Genomic DNA, 25,967 nt, shown 5'->3' on the forward strand with positions numbered 1-25,967 from the left:
TTGAGCCTTTAGAACCACTTATAGGCTCACCATACAATGTTTGTACAATCAAGCTTGGCTCTAACAAAACTGTGATATAAGGACCTAGCTGATCTTTGCAATCGGGCAGACCCTTGGACTACATACTTGTTGATAGATTTAAAAGAGATTGCACAATCCGATTGTAACGTGAGTTGTGAGCCTCTACCAAAAACAATGGTAGTGCAATGGCCTGCCTGATTGCATATAAATTGAATGGCTTGTTTAGGCGTGTCCTTATATTACATGCTTTTTGGCAACCTAAAAGCATTTGTATAGCAAGCTTTAGATCTACCAACAACTCTGTAATGCAAGGCCCTGCTTGATTACATACTAATGGAATTATTTGTGTAGGTTTGCCCTCGTATTGTATTATATAGTTTTGGTAAAGCTAAAGGAGATTGTACAATTTTTAGATTGTATAGTGTATGGCCAGCTTAAGGTAGCCATCCTCATTAAGTTATTAGGGATTCCTTGATCTACTACTGATTGACCTTTGCAACCTCTTGCCAACTGCGTAACATATAACTGGTGGCAGAAAAGATGTGCTTTGTTTAGCTGCCAGATCCCCTCATGTGTCCACAGTGGGATGAGGTGGTGTGTTGTTCTTTCATGCATGGAACCCAATTGTGTGACTGCTGTAGGAACCAATAACAGTGGATATATGATACAGAGGCTGTAACACCGCAGAGGTATTAAAGCCCAGTTACAGGGCCATTGTGGCAGGAAATGATTATTGGTGCTAGAATAGTTCCAGGACCAACTCCACTAAAAGCCAATTCACACAGTGTAGGGGCTGATGTTTACTGCAGTGTAAAATTTTAGTCACTGCTAGAATGCACATAAAAAGTGTTTTTCTGTGTGTCCTATTTGCTATGAAATGCAGCCCAGAGCTGCGCTAAAATACAGACATGCTGCATTTTGATTTTTATGGAATCGCTTGGCGCTGTTCAGCAGTGCCAGCTGTACAATGGCATGATTGAAGTGTCAATTTTGTACACTGTAAATAAAGTTCAGTGTAAAAAAAATAAATAAAAGGGGCCATGTGATCCACTTAATCGCACACTACAGCGCCCCTCTACCACAAGTCTGGACAGCTTCCGTAGGCTGCTGCTGTTTACTCCCTGGCAGTGGTCCGTTCAGTGTGATTGGGCCCTTACCAGAGCCAGCTGTAGGAGGCCAGTGATCATTTTTGTTTCTCTAAGGGTGACGTTCTGACCACCACTATAAAGGGGGCTATCTTAAAACTAAACCCCATTGTAAGGGCCATTTGCCCACACAGACCTCTGATGAACTAATTGTAGCAGGGATTCCCCAAAACCTGAAGCATTTCAAGGGTTTCTCTGGTGTAAGCTTTGTGACCTTAGTATGCCCATGCCCACATTATTACAGAGTTTAGGCAGATGAGTACATCCAGAGAGCATAGACAGATATGAGAAAAATGTTACTGTTAAGTATGGCCAGTGCTATGTGATTGGCATAAATACAATGCAGGATCAGATCAGGCAGGAAAACGGCTGACAATGCAAAAGGGGTTGTTGTTTGGAGGCCTTGTTTAGCTATTCCAAAGAATGCTTTCCCAGCAAGTACATGCATGATCAAAGCAATACATTACATATCCTTTTATATTTACAAAACTGGTATCCAGAAGAATTTAAAAACCGAAATGATCTACTGTAAAAATATATTTACAAACCGGACAACAGAGTATATTTTGTAAGGGCTCATTCTGCAGATTAGTGGCATCCTCTATGCAGAGCCACTGACAGATGTGTGTGCACATGCAGGCAACCCATAGAAGTGGGCGCACACCCAGCGCCAGCACAGACAGAATCGCATGTCAGAATTTGACATGTGAGCAGAAGAGGGTGCACGGATCCAAACGCAGAGCCTCTGTGTTAAGATCCATGCTCCTGCTCACGTGTCAAGCTTTGACATGTGATTGTGTCCGTGCCAGTGCTGCGTGTGCCTCCACTTCTATGGGCTGCCTGCACACAGCTCCAAGATGAATGTACACCCTTTTGCTAGTGGCTCTGCATAGAGGTTGGTACTAATCTGCCATCTGTATGAGCACTACACTGAGACAAAACTTTACCTGTAGATCTATAATACGTTTTGTAGGTAGAGGGTTCATATTAACCACTTCAATACAGGGCACTTTGAGCTTTCAGTGCTGTCGCAATTTGAAAGACAATTGCAGTCATGCTACACTGTACCCAAACTAAATTTTTATCATTTTGTTCCCACAAATAGAGCTTTCTTTTGGTGGTATTTGATCACCTCTGTGGTTCTTATTTGCTAGACAAATAAAAAAAAAAGACCGAAAGTTTTGAAAATACGTTTTTTTGCTTTTTTTTTCTGTTATAAAATTTTGTAAACAAGTAAGTTTTCTCTTTCACTGATGGGCAATGATAATCCGGCACCAATGAACGGGCACCATCAATGGGCACTGATATGCGGCACTGTTAGGCAGCACTGATGGGCATTGATAGGCGACACTGGTGGGCACTCATGGGTGGCACAGATGGGCACTGATAGGCGACACTGGGCACTGATAGGTTGAAATGATGGGCACTGGGAGGCTCTGCTGGGCACTGATGGGCAGCAGTGATGGGCATCCCTGGTGGCACTGGTAGACGTTATCAGCGGGCACTGATGGGCAGCTGCCTGGGTACAGATGTGCATTTCCCTGAGGGTCTAGGGGGGGGGGGAGGCATACCTGGTGGTCCAGTGTGGATGGCCATCCTGGCGGTCCTGGGCAGGATCGGGGAGGGGGGCTGCGCTGATAAGCAATCAGCACAGGACCCCCCCCCCCCCCCCTGTCAGGAGAGCCACCGATCGGCTCTCCTCTACTCGCGTCAGACGTGAGTGAGGAAAAGCCAGTCACCGGCTCTTCCTATTTACATTGTGATCAGCCGTGATTGGACATGGCTGATCACGTGGTAAAGAGTCTTCGTCAGAGACTCTTTACCTAGATCAGTGTTGCAGGGTGTCAGACTGACACACCTGAACAATGATCGCCGGGATGCGCGCCCCGGCTTAATATCCTGAGGATGTCATATGAAGCCCAGTCAGGATATTGAAAACACTTTGCCACCGTCATTTTGCTATATGACAGGCGGCAAGTGGTTAAATACCACCAGCAAACAGGGACATTCATCATTGTATCTAATAGTAGTTTGGTGTTAAGTGCTAGGAACAGCATAACAAATAGTTTTACTCTTTACTTAGTTTACTTTAAAACTTGTTTTTTGGGTATAATGAAGCATAGTGAGAGATTTTAACTAGACTTATTAAAAGTATTTTGTTCACATCAAGTAGAATTTGGAAAACAATTAATACAAGTAGTTTGGATTAGTACAGGAGCAGGCAATCTCTGCATTCCAGCTGTGGAGAAACTACAAATCCCACATACAGTTAAATGTACAATTTTGGCATCTGCCGAGATAAATGTCCTCCCGCATGTGCACAGAAGTGACGTCATTTCTGTTGGGCCATTAAAAACAGGCAAAGAATGAAGACGATCCAAAAATTGAAACCCGAAAGAAGAGTGGCAGGTGAGTTTAGTGCAGCTCCTGCTGCTATCTCTGAGCTTGTGAGAAGGGAGAGAGCGTAGAAAGCTGCAACTCTCATGCATAGAACTAGATCAAGTGGATTGAAATCGGGCTCAGATAAGTATTGGGGGGAGTGGCTTGGGGGTGCTGGGAGGCAGTGCTGCACTCAAAGTTATTTATTTTTTTTATACCTTGGTCCACTTTAAACTTTTTTGCTCTAAACTGATGTTTCCACATAGGCGCATACAATTGCTCCCAATTATTTTATTTATTTTTTAATATCCATATATTTTGTTTTATAATGCTTATTTAAAACACTCACGTGTGTTATTAACCTGTGCTTGATTGCAGATTTTAGAGAGGAATATATCTTGTATTCCTGTTTTGTGACAATTTCCATAGTGCTTGTGGGCATGTGAAGCCCACAAGCACTATCTTCCGGACTCTGGTGCAGCTGAGCGACCAGCATGCACCGCCTGTTCTCGTGAATGCGCTGTACATTTCTGATGTTGCCATCATAACGGGCGGCGGTGGCGGAAGTGCCTGCCCCCGTTGTGATGGCAACGGAGCCCTCAGCGCTGCCCAGTGACACCTGGGAAATGTCATCATTTCAGAGGAGCACTAGCAAGCACGGGCGCTGAGGGAAATGAGGCCAGGCACCTTGGAGTGGAAGAGGCAGATTATGGGGGACCACCTAGCAACAGACCTGAAAAGTTGAGTAAAAAAATATATTTTTTTCCCAAAGGTTGTTATTTAGATTTAATGCTGCTGATTAACGTAAAAAGACATTTATGACTGGAACTCTGCTTTGAGAGCATTAATAGAAACCTTCCGGTTAATGCCTAGTAGGTTGTGTTCTTATGTGTTACATTGACTCTTGATGAGCCTTTTGTTTATTTTTTTTTACAGTCTGAAGAAGACAAGCAACTACAAGATGAACTTGAAATGCTCGTGGAACGTTTGGGGGTCAGTACCTTTTTTATGTAGTGTTGTGTTTTTTATTTTTTTTTATTTTTTTATATTCTTTATCAAAGTTTTAATGGTTGACAAGGAAATACACCTACAAAGTGCGCTATCCACACCCTATCTATATCTAAGCATGTGTATAGACACTGGATTTGAAATGAAACAAGATGTGCTTTAACTGCAGACTTTCAGCTTTAATTTGAGGGTATTTACATCCAAATCAGGTTAACGGTGTAGGAATTACAACAGTTTGTGTGTGCCTCCCACTTTTTAAGGGACCAAAAGTAATGGGACAGATTAACAATCATCCATTAAGCTTTCACTTTTTAATACTTGGTTGCAAATCCTTTGCAGTCAATTACAGCCTGAAGTCTGGAACACATAGACATCACCATACGCTGGGTTTCATCCCTGGTGATGCTCTGCCAGGCCTCTACTGTAACTGTCTTCAGTTCCTGTTTGTTCTTGGGGCATTTTCCCTTCATTTTTGTCTTCAGCAAGTGAAATGCATGCTCAATCGGATTCAGGTCAGGTGATTGACTTGGCCATTGCATAACATTTCACTTCTTTCCCTTTAAACTCTTTGGTTGCTTTCGCAGTATGCTTCGGGTCATTGTCCATCTACACTGAAGTGCCGCCCAATGAGTTCTGAAGCATTTTGCTGAATATGAGCAGATAATATTGCCCGAAACACTTCAGAATTCATCCTGCTGCTTTTGTCAGCAGTCACATCATCAATAAATACAAGAGAACCAGTTCCATTGGCAGCCATACATGCCCACACCATGACTCTACCACCACCACGCTTCACTGATGAGATGTCCCAATATTTATGGACCTGAAACTATATATTACACACTGTATTTATTGGCATATAACACTCACTTTTTGACCATGAAAATCGGGTCCAAATAGCATGTTATATGCCAATACTTCAATTTGTTTTCCTGAAACTTCCCTCTTAAAATGAATGTGCATGTTATACACCGGAAAAAAATAAAAATAAAATTATATAAGGCCAACAATGCAATGTCTAATCTAGATGAGACTGAGGCCTGGCCATGTATGTGATCTCTCCAGGCGGCCCAGGTAGATTAAAATCACTATCTAGTGCCTTTTACAAGTAGCAAGCCAATCCTCTGCCTCCATGATCTCCTTCACCTTCCCAACCCAGTTTGCTGCTATTTGAATATTGCATGGAAAAAAAAATACTCTGTCCTGGAGGTTCCCACTGATTATGCTTCAGAGGTGCCTCCCTGGAGTATCCATGTTCTGTAAAGCACTTGACTATGTCATCCAATTTTATTTCTGCAGCATCATCAATGTAGTGCCGGTAATATAGAAGGTGAGGGGACAATGACGGTAGTAAAGATCAAAGTAGAGCATACAAATATTTGCCAAAGGTGCCACATTTGAGCCCATAGATGTTCCAGTGCATTGCAAATAGAAGGTGTCTTCAAATTTGAAGCAATTCATTGTCTAAAAAGAACCTTCAGGCTCGGTTCAGACCAGTCTGGTGCGAATTCCAGCTCCGTTTTCTCTGTGAAGAGAAAAAGCAGCTGTTCAGCGGCGCTTCTCCATTCGATCTGCGGATCAGCTGAGCAGGGAGAGAATGCCTGTTCACAATGGAATGAATCTGCGAATCAGATTCATTCCCATAGAAGAATATGTGCCTTCAATTTTCACCGCAATGCCTAGAAAAGCACACATTTTTTGGGCAATGCGGAGTGCGAATGTAACGCACATATGTGAACCAGATGAATTAAAACTAATAGATTTTAAAATGTTATGAGGTTTGGATGTGGTTTAAGCCTGCATCCAATTTGCATAGGTGTGAACCGGGCCTGATAGTTTAAAAAGAGAACTTGTGAGTGGTCTCTCCAATCCATAGTGGCTTGATGTACCGCCTCAATGCCATCTTCATTGGGGATAACTTTTTCCACGCTTTTGACATCCAAGGTGGAAGTGTACAATCTGAAGGGATTGGCCTCAATTGTTTCAAAAAGTCAACCATTGAGGAATCCCTCAGGTATGATGCCATGTTTTGCACAGGTCGTTGTAGGAAGAAAAAAAAAAATCAAAGACTTCCAGGGGTTGTAGAACTGACCCCCTAACATAAATGATAGGACACCCAGATGGATGAGGTGTATGATGGGAGGGGTTTTAAGGTGTATATATGTTGTGTTGCTTCACTTGTTTGTTGTCCTAAGGAAGATGGGCTTGTGCGTCATTGAAAGGTTGAAATAAAATCTTCACTCTGTTCACCTCTCAATATATATATTGTCGCACGCACGCACCCACAATTGTATTTAATACATCAGAATGTATAGAGAGGGAAAACTTTATGTAACATTAGAGTTGAGTGTTTTTGTTGTGGCCATTTCTGAACATTGCCTTGAGTTTTGTATAATGATATTTTGTTTGTGCAATGTAGTTTTAACCAAGGTTGTTTAGTAATGCTTATGGTGCCGCTCAAAGCAAGAGGAGCCTCTTTCCTGGGTCCTTAGGAAAGGGGGGGGGGGGGGGTGCCAGCATATCTTTGTACCAGTACAGAGAGTAAAGCTTTGTGTGTGTAAAGTGATCACTGCTCTCCCATCCAGCCCGTGCAACCTAAGAGTAATGCCTAGTACACACAGTGAGAAAATTGAGTGAAAAACACTGCATTCGGAGCGATTGTCTGATGAATTTATTCGCTAGTGCACGGCTTTCAATCGTTGATCACTACAGTTCATGCAAAAATATCTGAAGGGAAAAGCACGGAAATCTTTTCATAAGATAACAGAACAAATGATTTTTGTGTAGTTAGTAAAGTATTTGTATGGGGAAAAAAATCATGTGACCAAGAATACGCATGCTTGGAAATGAAACAATAAATTATGTCGCTTCTGAAGTTGTATCCTGTCTTACGAGAATTTTTAGAACTTTAGTAACCTATTCGTTTTCTTTGTGAGACTAGCATGCTAAAAAAATAAAAGACTGGTATTCATCCAATATTCTCAGTGTATGAGGCTTAAGGACAGTTTCAGACTACCAGTCTCTGCCAAACCACACCCCTCATGTTTCTCTTTACCCACCGGGGGTAGCCTATGACTAAGCCCCAGTGGGATGGGGGAAATGCTTCTTCCTACTAAGTTGTACCTCATTATCTTCAGCCATCTGTCCTGGACAGCCTTTTACCACACACAGAATACAAAGTAGGGGCCCAGGGACATGAATTCACACACTGCACAGCTCAGAGAAGAAATCTGATTGGAAGGAAGAGACCCTCCCCCACACTACACGGCGAACAGGCACAGATGTGGCTCTCAATCATTGGCTGGAGCTCTCCTGTTTCGCTACCTTTCTTCTCTCGGTGCTGATAAAAGCTGTCAGAAATTATTGCAGATAAGAGGGACAGGGCGGCAGAGAGAAATCGCACTCAGATTTGGATGAAGAGACATTCACAGAATAGGATTCCCTTTGTTCAGATTTCTTGTCTGAGGCTTACAACTGCCTTAATTTGTTATTGTGAAGTGCAACTGGGATTACTTGATGGTGGTATTCTGTATAAGAGCTCATTTACCGGGAAACAAAAAAAGTTGCCTCTAGATAGGTAGAGCAGATCGTTTTGTAGGCATCTAAATGCAGCACTATATTTAATACATAAGCCATACACACAGCTGCATCTACAATTGAAAATTTGCTCTTTGTTTTGGTAAGCACAAAATGTAGGACGCAGCTGCAGATTTTACGTGAATATAAACAGACATAAACGTGAGTACTATAGTTGCGTATTTAGCACATTTTTCTTCTAGCTCTGCCGACTAGAACCTTTCTTTCATGCAGAAATACACACGTTCCTGTGTAAAAGAGCCCTAAAGGGGTTAAATTATGGGGATAAACAATACACTTTTTCTACTGCTTTTTTTTTTTGTAAGGATTTATTTATGTGTGTTGTGCTATTCTAGGAGACGGACAGCTCCCTTTATAAGCCAGCTTTGGAGGAGTTGCGAAGGCAGATCCGATCCTCCACTACCTCCATGACCTCTGTTCCTAAACCTCTGAAATTCTTGCGACCACAGTATGGCAAACTTAAGGAAATATATGAGAGTATGGCCCCTGGAGAAAATAAGGTGAGTCAGGAAAATCCAATGTGGCTGATTAAAGTATTAGGTGAGAGAGAGGTATGTTTTGAGTAGAATGCTTTCCTGACTGTCGTAAGCATTTGCTTTTGTCCCTTAAGGAACCCCTACATGGCCAAGTTGTCACACACAATGTTTGAATCTGTCGCATTACTTGTAAAGTTTTGTCCAAGTATGGGTAACCCCCAATTGTGGCTTCTGGTTAATAAATTTTTCTGGGTCCTCTACGTGTTGAAAAAAGAAACACGCTTGATTATGTACCCACATTCTTGTAATATGATGTATTGCCCATTGGCAGTCTACACCATTTATACTGTGGTTTCAAAAGCAATATGCAAGTCCCTTACACTTTGTCTCCAGTTCAGATAACATAAATCATTATCTTGGATGTATTCAGAGTGCAAAATGATATAACATTACACAATTCTTGAAACCTCAATTTTTATTTAATGGTTCGCTTTCTTAGGACTTGTTCACACACAGTGACTGGCAGTTTTCTTCACTGGATAAACGCCACTCACTGGGGTCCTTTAAAAAAATTCTGTGTGCACTGCAATGCATCCCAGAGGTAAGGTGCAAAGAGCTGCGGTAAAAGGCAGACAGTGTTTGACCACAACACACAGGTAGGTACCATATGTTACTACACAGCAGCTCAATGCTCCACGCTGCCTTGAATTATGTGTCACTTTGATCACTTCAAATAAAGATATAAGAAAAAAAAAAAGTAAACCGTGTGTTGTGCTGAAATATGCATCACACTACCCCCTCACTGCAGCTGAAAACTGACAGCTGCCTGCGTGCTAAAACCTAAGCTTTTAGTGTGCAGATGGTGTGAACAGGACCTGAAAAGTGGTAAAGAACACTTGCCTTAAGTTGCGTTACTATAACTAGCAAATATTTTTTTGTAGTCCATGTTTCTATGTAGTGAATTTAAGGGTACTGTCATGGTCTATGCAGTGATGGAGTACTGTATCAAGAATGTGACTTTTAGAATTGCATTTTCTACTTTTACAGCGGTTTGCTGCAGATATCATTTCTGTTCTCGCTATGACTATGAGTGGAGAAAGAGAGTGCCTGAAGTACAGACTGTTTGGCTCACAAGAAGAGCTGGCCTCGTGGGGGCATGAATATGTCAGGTAAAATAGTGAACCTTGCATTTAAATACTGTAACATATTACGTGTGTGTTTCTTTTCAGAAAAGCAGGTGCAAATAAAGCACAGTCTTTGTTTTGCCTGTGAACAATAAAATCTTTGAATTCATCGGTGGCTAGTGGGATCAGTTTGTTAATTTTTGTTTTGTGCTTTTGTTACATTATCAGGATATTTGTGAAAATCAGTGATGTGTCTGTAGGTTTCTTATTCACTCTTACTGACCTGTGTATTCTGTAATAGGCACTTATCTGGTGAGGTCGCTAAAGAATGGCAAGAAGTGGAGGAATCTGATAAATCTCAGCGAGATACGCTGCTGACTTTGGTGAAGGAGATTGTCCCATATAATATGGCACACAATGCTGAGCATGAAGCTTGCGACCTTCTTATGGAGATAGAGCAAATGGACATGCTGGAAAAATACATTGATGACAATGCTTATGCTAAAGTTTGCCTCTACTTGACCAGGTGAGACTATGCAAATGTTTCTGGCTCACTGCAAGCATATGATACTGTTTCCTGCAGAGCAGTTCATCTTTTTTATTAGGCATTGATATTTCTAGTGAATGTTTATTTTGCTTACCGTAGATTGTGCGTTGCATTCCTGACAAATTATATCTTTTGCTTCAGTGCTTTATGGGGATTGTGGCTAATATGATGCCTTTATCTTTCATGCAGTTGTGTGAGTTATGTCCCAGAGCCAGAGAGCTCTTCTCTCTTGCGCTGTGCACTTTCTATCTTCCGCAAGTTTAACCGTTATCCAGAGGCACTACGCCTTGCTCTGATGCTGAATGACATGGAACTAGTGGAGGACATCTTTACTTCTTGCAAGGATGTGTAAGTCTATTCAACTGCGTATTCTATGTACTATTTTTAAAATTATGACCATTGTAAAAAAAACAAAAACGTTATTTTAATTTTTATTTTATTTTTTTGTGTTTTTATGTATTTGCTTTACTAATCTAAAAGTTGTATCTAAAACAGATTTTCTGTGTACAGACAAAACTGTGTAACAGTACCTTTTTTGGTAACCTAATGTTATCTAAACAGCAAATTACTTCTTTGCACATAGGACTGCCATTCTTTGTTGCTTCTGCAGATTGTCGAGTAAGTGGAGCTTGTTTCACCACAAGGTGACCTAGGCAGCAGTGTAGCAACCTTGGGGCTGTGCGGATAGGCCAGTCACATGGTTTGCTTTTGCAGTAAACAAAGTGCAACTGAAGTTGTGCACAGGCCTATCACTTCACAAAAGAAAAAGCACTTGTAGGAGGTCTGTTTGGTTTTAGGATTGTCTTATAGTTTAGGCAGTGCCATTGCACGTGAGGTTGCCCCTTTGGACCTATTGCAGTTCTTTTCATTGTTCTGCGGTAGGACAGGAGTGATAACCATGGTTGGACCACCTGTACCAGATGCAATACTTTTCATCAATATGGGGTGGACTGAAAGGCAGGCCATTGAGTATAGACTACTTAGTGATCAAATAATCTGCCATGGGGCAGGCAGGTCAGGGAGTGTATATGGGTTTCTTAATGATCTGACACTAAGGGGGGAGGTTTACTAAAACTGGAAAGTCCAAAATCTGGTTCAAATGTGTATAGTAGCCTATCGGCTTCCAGGTTTTGTTTCCAAGCTGGTTTTTAGGTGTTACAGGGGGCCAAATGACACAGGACAAGTACTGTCATATAACATAACATGCTTTAAAGGAGCAGGATCCTCCCCGGTATCCTGTTCTTCAGTGGGCAGTCCGCTTTCAGATAAGTGGTCTCTGCGGCGGGTCGGCGCAAGATCACTTTTATTGGCAGTGGGAGAGGGGGAGACCCCCACCATGCCGCTCTCTGCCTCCACCGCTACAGACAGCTCCAATCTGGTTCTTCTCCCTGTTAGGCATGGAGACAAGTGAGGGAAAGATGGGCCCCCACCCATCCTCATATCATTGCAGGGTGGAAGCGTCGGCAAAATGTCACTTCCGCCCTTGGCTCCTAAAGCACCTTTTTTTTTTTTTTTTTCAAATGACATTTAATAAATTTTTTTATTATTGCATGTTAGTGTAAATATGAGATCTGAGGCAGATGAGCGGAGGTTCCACTTTTGGGTTTTTTTGTTTTTAAAAGAGAAGTATGATGGTAATTTTTGTGCTCAACCTACTCGCCTCGGTGGATGGCGAGTCGGATCGATGCTTCAACTATCCACTGGCATCTCTGCACTGAGAACAGAGCCACCAAACGCTGCTGATGGCTTGGTTCTCACTCCTCCCTGAGCAGAGTGTTGCTGACTGTCAGCATCGCTCCTGGTCTGCTTCTCCACGCTCATCGGAGCAATGAGCTGTGGAGTGGCGGGTAGCGGCAGTCTCAGCGGCTCGCTGAAACTGCCATCAATCAAGACAGCTGGCGGATCCAGACCTGGGAAGTTGGGATGACGCTCAGCCTTGACTAATGGCACAGATGTCAGCGTAAAGCGGACATTAGACCGATCTCCGCTGAAAACTGGTCACAGGAGTGCAAAACGAATTGCGCTCCTGTGTCCCATAGGAAAAACTCAGGCTGGACGTTCTTCTTCTTCTGCTGCTTCTTCTGTGGCTTCTTTCGCAGAGAGATTTCCTGTCACTTTCTGCTATGACTTTGGAAAGGAAGTGATGGAAAATCTCCCCAATGGGAATAAACACCCGGTGGGGATTGTAAACATTCCCTACTCTATCCAAAATGGGGGGGCGACTTTTGCCTTTTTAGTTATGCTTTAACTGACCATATTAAATGGATGTCGAAACATTTATTTGCACCCTTTTTATTGGGTAGGACCTGGCACGTTAAGGTACCTAACACTTAACGTAATTCAGGAACTATCTGTAGGTATTTTATGTTTTGTGACTTGGGTATTTCTATGTACTTCATTTCACACAATACAGTAAATGGGGAAAACCATCTTTTGTGGTTAAGGCTGTACAACTCGTACATTTAGCCTTCAAAACAGTACAGCTGTGATTTTTATGGATCTTCTTTTTCATTTATTTGAAAGATAGCTTTGTGGTGTGTGTGTGTGTGTGTGTGTGTGTGTGTGTGTGTGTGTGTGTGTGTGTGTGTGTGTGTGTGTGTGTGTGTGTGTGTGTGTGTGTGTGTGTGTGTGTGTGTGTGTTGTTTTTTTTTTTTTTTTTTTTTTTTTTTTAATATCCTTGTGAACAGAATTGAAATATTTTCATAGGCTGTATTTTTATTTTTTTTGTTTTTATATAGGGTTATACAGAAACAGATGGCGTTTATGCTAGGCCGCCATGGAGTCTATCTTAGTCTGAATGAGGATGTGGAAGAGTATGAGGATTTAACAGAAATCATGTCAAATGTTCAGCTAAACAGTAACTTCTTGGCTCTGGCTCGTGAGGTAAAAATCCCGATAAGTGTTGTATTACATGTTTAGTTTTTTAATTATCATTTTAATCCTTCTTTTAACGATTTTCCACCTTAGCTGGATATTATGGAGCCCAAGGTGCCAGATGACATTTACAAGACCCACCTGGAAAATAACAGTGAGTTAATGAGCAGCCAGCCTAATTTTTGAAACAAGTAATATGGTATGTTTATAATATTTGGAATGATTTTTAATAGGATTTGGAGGCAGTGGATCACAAGTAGATTCAGCTCGGATGAATCTAGCCTCATCATTTGTGAATGGATTTGTTAATGCTGCCTTTGGTCAAGACAAGCTGCTCACTGATGATGGAAACAAATGGCTGTATAAAAACAAGGATCATGGTAAGAACTTACTATGCTGTTTTTTTGTTCTCTGTGCCTCCATTGGTTCCCTTTCCTGCCCATGTTGCTCCAGTATGACTTTCTGCCTTATGTCATTAGGAATGCTCAGTGCTGCTGCTTCTTTGGGAATGATTCTCCTGTGGGACGTTGATGGTGGCTTGACCCAGATAGACAAGTATTTATATTCTTCAGAAGACTACATCAAGGTGAGTTTTACAGTTTCTTTCTTTTAACATATAGATGGCAGTGTTGTTCATTTTAGTGTCATCATCTTTGTAGTCACTAAGACAGTTCAACATTTGTTTAGTGTAATTGCTTCCTTTGCAGTCTGGAGCTCTCTTAGCCTGTGGGATTGTGAATTCTGGGGTGAGAAATGAATGCGACCCGGCTTTGGCTCTGTTGTCAGACTATGTTCTACATAACAGCAACACAATGCGACTTGGTGCCATCTTTGGGTGAGTGCTGGACATTTTGGTCACTAATCTTAGGATACTGTATTGTTGGCAGCATTGTTTTCACTTTTGGAGCAGTTAACCACAGTGGGTTTTTATTTGCAGGGAGCAAGAGTCCACAAAGCTGTTACGTATGCAGCATCAAACAAAGGCAGTGTTTTCACAAAAAATACAAAGCGTTAAAAGAAATCCTAACCTTTTATCACTTACTACACAGTTCAGGCTCCTCTCAGAGGAATAGACCTTGTGCCTAACACCACAAAGCAAAAGCTTTATAATCACAGGGCTGCCTCCTGTGACGATTTTCTCTAAAATGGCTATATCGGTAACTTAATCCTATGTAAACGAAGCTATGTGTGTAAGCGACTCATGCCGTATGGGATTGAAGTCCTGTGCCTGTTGCTGTGAGTGCTGGCAGGAAAGGGAGCTAGTCTATGCTCCAGGCAATGGTAGAGAGTGATGGGTGTCCCGGGAGCCACACCAAGTCAAAGGAGCTTGGAGACTAGGGCGCTCTGGATAACAAGAACTTTAACAAACACTATATGACTGGCTCATGAGATGTTATTAATGCACCACAGAAGCACTTCACAAGGGGAAAGCACCCTCTGCTTTGTTTACACATCAAGTCAAAACCTTCAGATCTTGCTCATCCTTTGTAAGCTACCGAAATTGAAGGTCTGGACTGGTCTTGAAAGTTTGTGCCCTCACGCTTTTCTTCTCTTGGAGTCCAACATTTTAAATTTTACAGAAAGCCCAGCAGTGCAAAAAGACATCATTTTAAATGCAAACTAGCTGTGTTCTTAACACCTATATATGGGAGAAATCTAGGAGCTATGTGAACACCTTTTCCTTGCAATCCAGTATTCTCAAAATATAGAAAGCTCATACATCTTCTTTCTCATGACTATTTATTTTAATAGTTTGGTATAATAAAAGATAAAATTAAGAATTATAAATAAAATAAATGAATGCAAAATTGAATACACTTCTGCTGTGAAACGTAATTATGTGGAATGAATATGCCAAGTAGTCTTTGGTTTACGCTGTATAATCTCTTTCTGGGCCTGTAGGCTCGGTCTTGCTTACGCCGGATCCAATCGAGAGGACGTTCTTACACTGCTGCTTCCAGTAATGGGGGATTCAAAGTCCAGTATGGAGGTGAGCCATGAGCATTGCTAAGGTGGAATCATGCACAGTCTGATTTATTTCTGCTTGCATTTTTTTATTTTTTAATCGGGTAAAGTTTTATTCAGCCACCACATTAAGAATATAAAGATTTGCATAAAATGCAATCGACTTTAGTAGGCACAATACAGTAGAACATGAGAATTCTATATGATAGAGGTATGCAGTACAACAGCAAAAGATTGTGGCGCACACAGTAAGATGTCTTGCCTTTTAGTCATGTGTAAATAATAATGGCACGTAGCTACTAGGAAAAGGAAACAAAAACCAATGACATAATGTCAAAACTTCCATTAGAAGACCACCAAGAGGGTGGGTGATCTCATAGTACAAATGCTACTATCCAAAAACACGTCGAGTCTAACTCTGTTCAAGGCCATGTCACGCAATCCCAAAATGATCCTCCCAATCTGTATCCTAGTTTTAGATCCCTAGTAGGAAGACAAATCCATCACACCTGCAATAACCGGTCCAGAACGGATTGGGGAGGGGCCAACCCTGGTGTTTCCAGCCAGGCTCTGGTTACATTATTAGTGTGAAATTCTTGATATGCTTCTTTGATCTGTCTGACTTATAGATTTAAAGGAGAAGTTTGGGGTTACTATAAAAAAATAAAATAAAAGTAAGAGTATCAGTACTCTGCAAAAGTTTTAGGCAGGTGTGAAAAAAAACATCTAGAAAGAATGCTTTCAAAAATATATTTAAATTTGTGCGTGGGGTTTTTATTTTTTATTTTATTTTTTTCGATAAAAGCAAAGTGAGCTAACAGAAGAGAAATTGAAATCAAATCAATATTTGGTGTTCCCAACCTTTTTGCCTTTAAAACAACATCAGTTCTAGGTACACTTGCATACAGTGTTTGAAGTAACTCCACAGGTAGGTTGTTCCAAACATATTGGAAAATTAACCACAGATCTTCTGTGACTGTAGGCTCTTCTGTCTCTTTATGTAATCCCAAACAGACTTAATGATGAGCTCAGGGCTTTTTGGGGGCCAAACCATCGCTTCCAGGACTCCTTGTTCTTTACACTGAAGATCATTCTTAATGACATTGGCTGTATGCTTGCGGTTGTCCCGCTGCAGAATACATTTGGGGCCAATCACTTGCCTCCCTGATGGTATGGCATGATGGATAAGTATCTGCCTGTATTTCTCAGCATTGAGGGCACCATTGATTGGGCAACGTTGAGAACTGTAGATGCGGTGGTCAGCCAAGGATACTTAATGCAGCAGATAAAAGGTATCCAGGTACACCCATCTACTGTCCGAAGAAGTCTGACGAGAAGTGGTCTTCAAGGAAGACTTGCTGCCGAAAAGTCAAACCTCTGATGCGGAAACAAGGCTAAGCAAACAGGTCATGACAAATTTGCTTTGAATCTAGGAGCTAGCTAAAAATTAGGAGCCAGTTTTATTTTTTTTTTTTTTATTTTTTTTTTTTTACAAAGCTTACAGGTGGAACATTTAACATTCCCGAAGGTGAACTTGCTCTTTAACCCTTTCACTGCCAGAGCCATTTTTGCATGTTATTTGCACAAATATTTTAGGCCTGAAGATTACATAAAACCCCCAAAACATAAATCTGAAAGCAGACACCCTAGAGAATAAAATAGTGGTAGTTAAAATTTTTATGACCCTGCATATCTCCCTGTGCTCCACAATGTATTTCAATGCACATGGCACCGCATTACATTATTTCCCGGCCTTGATGGCTGGGGAAACTGTCAACTGGGACCCGGAAGTGACATCATACATGTCACTTCTGGGTCAACAGCAAGGTCTACTCGGTGGCACCTGCTATGCCATCCCAGGGCCTGCAGATGGGTGAGCGGAGCCCAGGATACATAGCAGGGGGGCACAGAAGCATTTGGCAGCAGTCCAGGTGCCAGGACACAATTTTTGGAGATTTGCTAAGTTCTGCATGAAAACATAAGAACTGGGGTGCAGAAAAATGGCATCAGGTGCTCTGGACTGATGAGTCAAAATGTGAAGTATTTGGCTGTAGCAAGAAGTAGTTTGTTCACCGAAGGGCTGGAAAGTGGTAGGATAATGAGTGTCTGCAGGCAACAGTGAAGCATGGTGGAGGTTCCATGCAAGTATGGGGCTGCATGTTTGTAGTTTGATATCTGGTCAGGATTAATGGTGTCATCAATTCTGAAAAAAACACTTATGCATTGTTGCATGCCATCAGGGAGGCGTGTGATTTGGCCCCAAATTTATTTTGCGACAGTAGAACAACCCTAAACATACAGCCAATGTCATGAAGAAATATCTTAAGTGTAAAGAACAAGGAATCCTGGAAGTGATGGTTTGGGCCCCCACAGAGCCCCGATCTTAACATGGAGTCTTTTTGGGATTACACGAAGAGACAGAAGGGTTTGAGGCAGCCTACATCCACAGAAGATCTGTGGTTAGTTCTCCCAAGATATTTGGAACAACGTAGCTGCTGAGTTCCTTTAAAAGCTGTGCGCAAGTGTACCTAGAAGAGTTGAAGTTTTATTTACAGCATGAAAATGCTACACCTGCCTAAAATTTTTGTACGGTACTGTGTATGAATACAGATGCATATTGGATTTACAAATTTATTGTAATTCCACCACAACATTCTTTTTTATTCCATAAAAAAATAAATTTCCTTCATGGCCACATACTTTATATTCCTATCTATTCATGTCCAAAAGAGAGGTGCATGTATACTTATGGTTTATCATACACAGGTGGTTGGTGTGACAGCTCTTGCTTGTGGCATGATTGCTGTGGGATCCTGTAATGGGGATGTGACATCCACCATACTTCAAACAATTATGGAGAAATCGGAGCAGGAGTTAAAGGACACGTTTGCTCGCTGGCTTCCTCTTGGCTTGGGACTGAACCATCTGGGTGAGAGTTGTCAGATTGTAGATGCAGATTTTAGCTAAACAAATGACTCCATTTGGAGCCAGGCAAACCTATTAATATTATTTTTCTTATACAGGGAAAGGTGAAGCCATTGAGGCTATTCTTGCTGCACTGGAGGTTGTTTCTGAGCCATTCCGGAGCTTTGCCAACACCTTAGTTGATATCTGCGCATATGCTGGCAAGTTACTTAATTTCTCATAAACATGTCACAATATGATCTACATTTTTGACTGTTGCTCCTTCTTTTTATGAATGCTGAACAACGTGACTGTTTGTTTTTTATTTATTTATTTATTTTATTTATTTTTTTGTATTTACCTGATTACCCTGACTGTTACAAGCTTCAGGTTTCCCGATCACTACTGGCTTTATTTGGCCTCTTGAAAGCATTTACCTGATCTTATTATAACTGGTCATGGGATTAGTGGTGGTATTTTTTGCTTGCTATTACTTAAAGTGGTTGTTAAGCCACTCTAGCATCTTTTATACTAAAGGATAGGATTCATATATTCTTTCTTTCTTTTTTTGTAACAAACTCTTTAAAGCAGTATTAAAGTGGTTGTAAACCCTAAAAAAAAAAAAATATCCTTTTAAGACAAAGGCATAATGAGCTAATATCCATAGCATAGTAGCTCATTATGAATTACTCACCTGAGATCAATGCCCCTGCAGCCATCCTTGTACCCTACTTTGGTGGCCGAAATCGCTCCTGGAGTTACTTCTGGGTATCGCTGGCTCCAGCGCTGTGATTGGCCAGAGTCACAATGATGCCACTCCCGCACATGCTCGCAGTAGCCGCCGGTAACGGCACAGTTTAACTGAAGCAACGGCACATACGTGCCATTGCTTCAGTTTGCTTTAGTGTGCATGTGCCAATGACGTCGGCAAATACAGGGGATATCCCCTAAACTATGCAGGTTTAGGAGATATCCAGTGTAGTTACAGGTAAGCCTAATTATAGGCTTACCTGTAGCAAAAAGTGGTTGTAAAGGGTTTACAACCACTTTAAACCGAAGAGCAAACATTTGTTAATTCACAGCCTTCCAATTTCCAATTCATTGATTGGCTGCAGTAGATGTTTTTTTTTTTTTGTTTTTTTTTTTTGTTTGCTTGCTTGCTATCTTTTCTTTATTTATTTTTACCTGGTTATCTAGCCAGTAAGCTTGCCATTTTTCAACAGAACAAGCTGTCATGCAGATAGCATCTAGCGAGTTGAAACAAACCATTTAACCCTGACATGGGTGCTTACATTGATCAGCTTTTATGTAAAAACCTTTACACTAAAAGGAAACAACTTTTGCTGTAACTGCTTAAAAAGTGTGAGCTTGAGTTAGCCTTCAATGTATGTATTTACAACTCCAATTCCCAAAATGTGTATGTGAAACCCACATAAAAACAGGACACAATGATTTGCAAATCTCGTAACGTATTTTATTCACAATAGAAAACGTAATTTTTTTTAACTGAGTGAGAAAATGTACAGTTCCAAGAAAAAAGGTAATTATGAATTTGAGGGCAGCACGTCTCAATAAAGTTGGGACAGGGCCATGTTTACCATGGTGTAACACCCCCTCTTATTTTAATAACGCTCTGTAAACATCTGGGAACTGAGGAGACCAGTTGCTGGAGTTTTGGGAGCATAATGTTGTCCCATTCTTGCCTGATATAGTATTCTAACTGCTTAACAGTCCTGGGTCGTCTTTGTTGTATTTTTTTTGTTTCAAGATGCACAAAATATTGTCAATTGGTGAACGTTCTAGGCTGCAGGCAGGCTTCTACAAAGCCAAGCTGTTGTCATAGATGCAGTATGTGGTTTAGCATTGTCCTGTTTGAAATATGAAAGGCCTTCCCTAAAAATAATTTTTTTTACCTGGATCGGAGCATATGCTGCTCTAAAATCCTGGATAGATCTTTCAGCATTGATGGTGCCTTTCCAGATGTGCAAGCTGCCCATTCCATACATACTAATACACCCCCATACTATCAGAGATGCAGGCTTTTGAACGGAGAGCTCATAACAAGCCAGAAGGTTCCTCTCCAACAGAGCATTTTAAATGAGCTTTGGTCAAGAAATTATAGCATCATTTCTGGATCATGTTTAGATATGGCTTTGTATGATTGCATGGTAAACTGTGTTCAGAGAGTGATTTTTGGATGTATTTGGCCCCTTTCACACTGGGGTGTCTGTGGTAAAATGGCACTATTTTTAGCTCCGCTTTACCGTAGTTCTAGAGGTGCTATTTGGCCGCTAGCAGGCGGTTTTAACCCCCGCTAGCAGCTGAAAAAGGGTTAAAACTGCCTGCAAAGCACCGCTGCAGCGGCACTTTACCAGCGGTACAGCTGCGCTGCCCCATTGATTTCAATGGGCAGGAGTGGCTTGGGAGCACTGTATACACCGCTCCAAAGATGCTGCTTGCAGGAGTTTTTTTTTTCCCCGTCCTGCAAGTGCACCGCTCCAGTGTGAAAGCCCCGAGGAGCAGCGGCTGTGTCAGGTCGGTTTGCAGACACTGTTTTTTAATGCAATAACACCACAAAACGACCCAGTGTGAAAGGGGTCTTTGTGAGCCCATGCAGTGATGTCTGTCACAGAATCATGCCTGTTTTTAATGTAGTGCCACCTGAGGACTCGAAGATAATGGGCATCTGATATTGTATTTTGGCCTTGTGCACAGAGGTTCTCCAAATTCTCTGAATCTTTTGATATTATGTACTATAAATGATGAGATATATATTCTAAGTCTTTGCAATTTTACATTGAGGAACATTATTCTCAAATTGTTCAACAATTTTGAGATGCAACCTTGCTCATCTTTACTTGTGACACACTGACTCTCTAAGATGCTCATTTTATACCTAGTCATGTTACAGACTTGTTGCCAATTAACCTGACTCATTGCTGTTCTTCCAGCTCGCTCTTGTTAGTACCACTTTGCCAGCTTTTTGTTGCCCTATACCAGTGTTTTTGAGACGTGATGCTCCCATCAAAATTACTTTTTATTTTTCTTAAACATTGTCAGTTTAAACATTTGGATATTTTTTCTATTGTGAATAAAATGTGTTTATGAGCTTTGCAAATCATTGGATTCTGTTATATAGATTTTACACAGCATCCAATCTTTTTTGGATTGGGGTTGTAAATCTGCTAGTACATCTAACACCATCCTCCCCCCATGATTAACAATGCTGCTATCCAAAGGCATCTCTGTTGCTCCTTCATCCAGAGTGTAGGCACTCTAATACAGGAGGTGTGTTATTGGCCAGGTCACAGGGGAAAACGCGGGGGGGGCGGGACCTAAGGCTTGGTGCACACTACTGCAATGCAGTGCGATTATGTGGTGCGACTTTACAGATTCTATAGAACAATTTGCACTGTAAATGCACCGAAGTAGTGAAGGAAACTTCCCCACAATTGCAGCTTTTTATATTGATTGGAGCAAACTGAAAAAGATGAGATTACCCTCGTCGTGCAATTCTGTATGACTCAGAAGTAATGTGAATCGGGCCTAAATACAAAATGAATGTAGCCACCATGTCTGATTTTGATAAGTAAAATGTATTACATGTTTTTTGGTTTTGAGTTTAATACTGCTTTCATCTCGGTAACTAGCACAGCTGTTTGTACTTAGTTTTAGTCTCTGTGAGATTTAGCCCGTATTAATACCACATCTGAGCATGGTAGTATGTTTTTTGCTTTTTTGCAGGTTCTGGGAATGTCTTGAAAGTGCAACAGCTTTTGCACATCTGCAGTGAACATTTTGATAATAAGGAGAAAGAAGAAGAGAAGAAGGACAAGAAGGAAAAGAAAGAGACTGCTGCAGACATGGGATCTCACCAGGTAACATCTTTCCAATAGCTTAGATTAACTTCCATCTCTTCTCAATTATGTTGAATATTCTGCCATTAACAGAGCATTATATAAAATCTCAGGATGTTGAGATTTAATATTTATTTGCAGCTTTCTTACCTGTAAAAATATGTATTTGCAGCTGAATGCTGAACCTAATTTATTTATTTTTTTCTTTAGGGTGCGGCGGTTTTGGGTATTGCTCTCATTGCCATGGGCGAAGAAATCGGGTCCGAGATGGCATTGCGCACATTTGGACATCTGGTAATGCTCTGAAAAATATGTTGTTCCTCAGCCGTTCAGGGTGTATTTTAGTTTACATTGTCAGGAAGGTTGCAAACAGCAGGGAAGAGACTTAGTATGTTTCTTCTGCAGTAAAATCCTTCCTGCTTGTTAATTTTGTGGGGGAAAGGGGGGTGGGAAGTTTGTTTCTGACCGTATTTGGAATAAAACTGTCCTACCCTTTGCACCCAAGGAAACTGCCATCTTAGCCTCTGTTTGATCTGCAGGTGCAGTGGTGCTGCACATGTGATCAGCTATGACACCAGCCATTTGATGGCTTAGCAGTTCACATGAGAGCACAGGCTAATGGGACAGCATTCACAGCATGCCTTGAATGTAGCGGTTTTGGGAAACCGTCAAACTGTTGGGTTTCAATCCGGTCTTAAAGCGGAACTATCCATGACTTGATGTTCTTCTAAAAAGCAAGACACGTTGCACAATAATAATTATGCTACAGAAATAAGTGTGCTGTAAATTGCCTCCAGCTTTGCTCATGTTTCTTCTGGCTGGAGGCTGCCATTTTGCTGAAGCCCAGAGCCCCTGAACAGCAGTGAATCGTAAAATGATATTAAACCCATACATTTTAACAGTTTTAAAAAAGTGTTACATTTTTGGAATGCTTCGATTTGTAACAGTTTTTTTTTTTTAAGGATGTCAGTAAATCAACCTCTACAAACTTGGTAGTGGCTAAAAATGGAAAGCAATTGAGCATGTGCATAGCAGGGTGCTACAATGTGTGAGTGAATTTTAAACAGTATAGACACTTATTTTTAGAGCCAGCCTGAAGTGATCTAGCAGGACTTAATTTTGTGACTAATGTTTCACTTTAAGTTTCTTGCGCTATAATCAGGCAAAACATTTCTGATTTTAATATTACATTAACTGTTAGGTTCTAATTTCTAGAACATTTATTATTTGTGTTGGGTTGTAAACAAAGCTTCAAAATCAACCACCAAAAATGAAAGGAGGCAGAACATATTAGTGGCCTTTAGTCGCAACAATATTGGCTGTTTGCAACTGTCTTTATCTAAAATCAAACAGTTGCATTTAAAAAAAATCTCAGTTCTGTGTTCATGGACTTTAAATGGCTATATCTGGATGATGCCTGCAGCTATGGGATATATACAGGCAGTGGGAGGGGATGATCGGGAAGCCGGACGGAAATCCGATCTGGTGGCAATGGTGTTACTATAGAGCTGGCCGAAGACTGAATGGTCCCTGGCCCTCTATGACCTTGGGAGGTCGAAGCGACGCCATGACATTACTACCGGCTCTAACAAATGTAAACACTACCATTCCCCCCCCCCCCCTAGAAAGAAGAGATCGGTGTTGTGAGGGTTTTTTTTTTTTTTTTTTTTTTTTTTTGTGTGTATCTCATGCTTTTCATTGTAGAGGAGATATCTGCGGTCTTATAGACCACAGATATCTCCATAAAGAGGACCTGTCACACATTTATTTCTATCACAAGAAATGTAAACATCCCTTGTGATAGAAATAAACTGATTAAAGGGACTGTGTTTAAAAAAAAAAAAAAAAAGTTTTAGCACACAGAAGCGAACGCGTCCATATGTCGCGAACGCATCCATAGGTCGCGTCCGCATATGTAAACAGTGTTTGCACCACACATGTGAGGTATTGCCGTGAATGTTATAGCGAGAGCAATAATTCTAGCACTAGACCTCCTCTAACTCCTTACTGGTAACCTGCAAAAAATTTTTTAAAGCATCGCCTATGGAGGCTTAGTCACTGGCAAATGTAAAAAAAAAAAAAACTGTAAGCCAAGTCAAGGTAACTCATTGTCTACCCAACATGCCCATTTTTTTTTTTTTTTCCTTTTATTTTTTGATTCTTCCACTATCGACTTTAGTCCAGATTCCTTGCTACATCAATGCTTGCGTTGGTCACTGCATAGCAGCTAGTTTTAGTGCAGAAAGGGTTAACGCTGAGAAGAGTGTTGTCATCTGCTGCACACTTCTTTCAGGCAGTTCAGCATGGAGGAAGCACTGTACTGCTGCTGTCCCACTGCTGCTTGTGCTTTTCAAGCACCCCATGGAACTTAGTCTGTGCCTACTGCCTGGTCACCTCCGTCCGCCCAACCCTCATTAGTTCCTGAAATTGTGAGTACTGGAGTTGCATCGCTGCTACGCAGATGTAGCATGTATGTATTTCTGGGCCTCTTAGCAGATGTTGCTGTTACCAACATCTCCGTTGGACTGCTTTTTGGATGTCCTGATTATATTTCAATTCCTGTGATGAACCCTCTAAGGATGGGAAAGATAATAGGCTTTTGGTACTTTGGGACTTTTGTGCGTCGGACTTATGTGTACACGATCGGAATTTCCGACAACAAATTTTGTTGGAAAATTTGAGAACCTGCTCTCAAACATTTGTTGCCGGAAATTCGGCCAACAAATGTTCTATGGAGCATACACATGGTCTGGCTTTCTGACAACAAGCTCACATCGAACATTTCCCTTCGGGGAATTCCTGTGTCTCTCAGTGGACTCCAAGAATAGGATTGCATAGTAAGTACAAAAATCTGTATTCTGTTTTTACATTGGCTCTTTTTTTCAAAAATTTTCTCTAATAGCTAAGATATGGTGAGCCCACACTCAGACGGGCTGTTCCTTTGGCTCTAGCTCTCATCTCTGTGTCCAACCCAAGGCTGAATATCCTGGATACTCTGAGCAAATTCTCTCATGATGCAGACCCTGAAGTTTCCTACAACTCTATCTTTGCTATGGGCATGGTGGGCAGTGGTAAGTTTGATCACCTCCTGGAGTTTTGACTTGGTGTGTGTACTGTGAACTGAGTATGAAAGCCATGTTTCATTCTTCTGTTTGTAGGAACCAACAATGCCCGTCTTGCTGCAATGTTACGGCAATTGGCCCAATATCATGCTAAGGACCCAAACAATCTCTTCATGGTGCGATTAGCACAGGTAGGGAAAAAATTATTTATTACAAAATGGGTACTTAATGGATGAAGTAAGAGTGGCTGTGGGTATTTGACTGTTGTAATCTTGTGCATGTGAAATGTTTTATATTGGATATTTTGGTACTTTTCCATTATCCAGGAGCTTCCGCCTCAGCGAGGAGAAATGCCACTCACCAGGAGAAATTAAAAAACGTACTACTTGTATATATCTGAACTTAGTGCTGAGTACACTAAAGAACATGTCTTCATATTTGCAATTTTGCCTCCCCACGAACTCTGCAAATCGGGACTTGTTCTTGTTTATCCATTTCAAGCTGCCCCATGATCTCTCAATAGTTTGCGTATATACGCCTGTCTCTGGGTTGATAAACTTAATCCCCCCCACCACCCACCCTCCACTTCCTGCAAATTTCCATTAAAAACCCACCATTGAAGCACATGACCAATATTTTCCAAATATATTGGGGTGGGAAATGGAAAGCGAGAGGGTCTATTTAACACCAAGGGCAGGACATTTTCACAGTTTGTACTTGGCCCTTCTCACCTTCCCCCTCATTGCTATGGGCTCTGAGCAAGACACCCACATTTTCTCTATGGATTTAGGAGGTCCTAGTATGGCCTTATAGTCCCTTCAGATGAAGGGTGTGGTCTATCCCCCTACCTCAGGAGGGCCCCCTCGGCTCCATGGCTATGTACGTGGCGTTGGACCATGGTGCATTAAGAAATCCCTAAAACCATGTTCGGTGCTCAAGGTTTAGTGGGTACTAAATTGGATGGATTTTTGTTCCTTTCTTTTATTTATTTTTTATTCTGGTACCCCT

At 41.3% G+C, this 25,967-nt stretch overlaps 1 protein-coding gene across 1 annotated transcript in view; it reads left to right on the forward strand.

Moving 5' to 3' along the window:
• PSMD2 (proteasome 26S subunit ubiquitin receptor, non-ATPase 2) overlaps window positions 1-25,967 on the forward strand; it is a 39,064-nt gene that overhangs the window by 8,395 nt on the left and 4,702 nt on the right. Inside the window, exons 2-18 of the mRNA XM_077487733.1 lie at window positions 4,482-4,538; window positions 8,486-8,650; window positions 9,674-9,795; window positions 10,052-10,276; window positions 10,487-10,645; window positions 13,036-13,180; window positions 13,265-13,325; window positions 13,405-13,551; window positions 13,651-13,757; window positions 13,879-14,006; window positions 15,074-15,161; window positions 17,903-18,065; window positions 18,160-18,261; window positions 21,785-21,918; window positions 22,108-22,191; window positions 24,800-24,968; window positions 25,056-25,150. Coding sequence (XP_077343859.1) covers window positions 4,482-4,538; window positions 8,486-8,650; window positions 9,674-9,795; window positions 10,052-10,276; window positions 10,487-10,645; window positions 13,036-13,180; window positions 13,265-13,325; window positions 13,405-13,551; window positions 13,651-13,757; window positions 13,879-14,006; window positions 15,074-15,161; window positions 17,903-18,065; window positions 18,160-18,261; window positions 21,785-21,918; window positions 22,108-22,191; window positions 24,800-24,968; window positions 25,056-25,150 — 2,151 coding nt within the window. The remainder of the gene's footprint in view (window positions 1-4,481; window positions 4,539-8,485; window positions 8,651-9,673; window positions 9,796-10,051; window positions 10,277-10,486; window positions 10,646-13,035; window positions 13,181-13,264; window positions 13,326-13,404; window positions 13,552-13,650; window positions 13,758-13,878; window positions 14,007-15,073; window positions 15,162-17,902; window positions 18,066-18,159; window positions 18,262-21,784; window positions 21,919-22,107; window positions 22,192-24,799; window positions 24,969-25,055; window positions 25,151-25,967) is intronic.

This window comes from Lithobates pipiens, unplaced genomic scaffold (genome assembly GCF_037356315.1).
Source record: "Lithobates pipiens isolate NorthernLeopardFrog02 unplaced genomic scaffold, aLitPip1_a1.2 Scaffold_18, whole genome shotgun sequence".
NCBI lineage: Eukaryota > Metazoa > Chordata > Amphibia > Anura > Ranidae > Lithobates > Lithobates pipiens.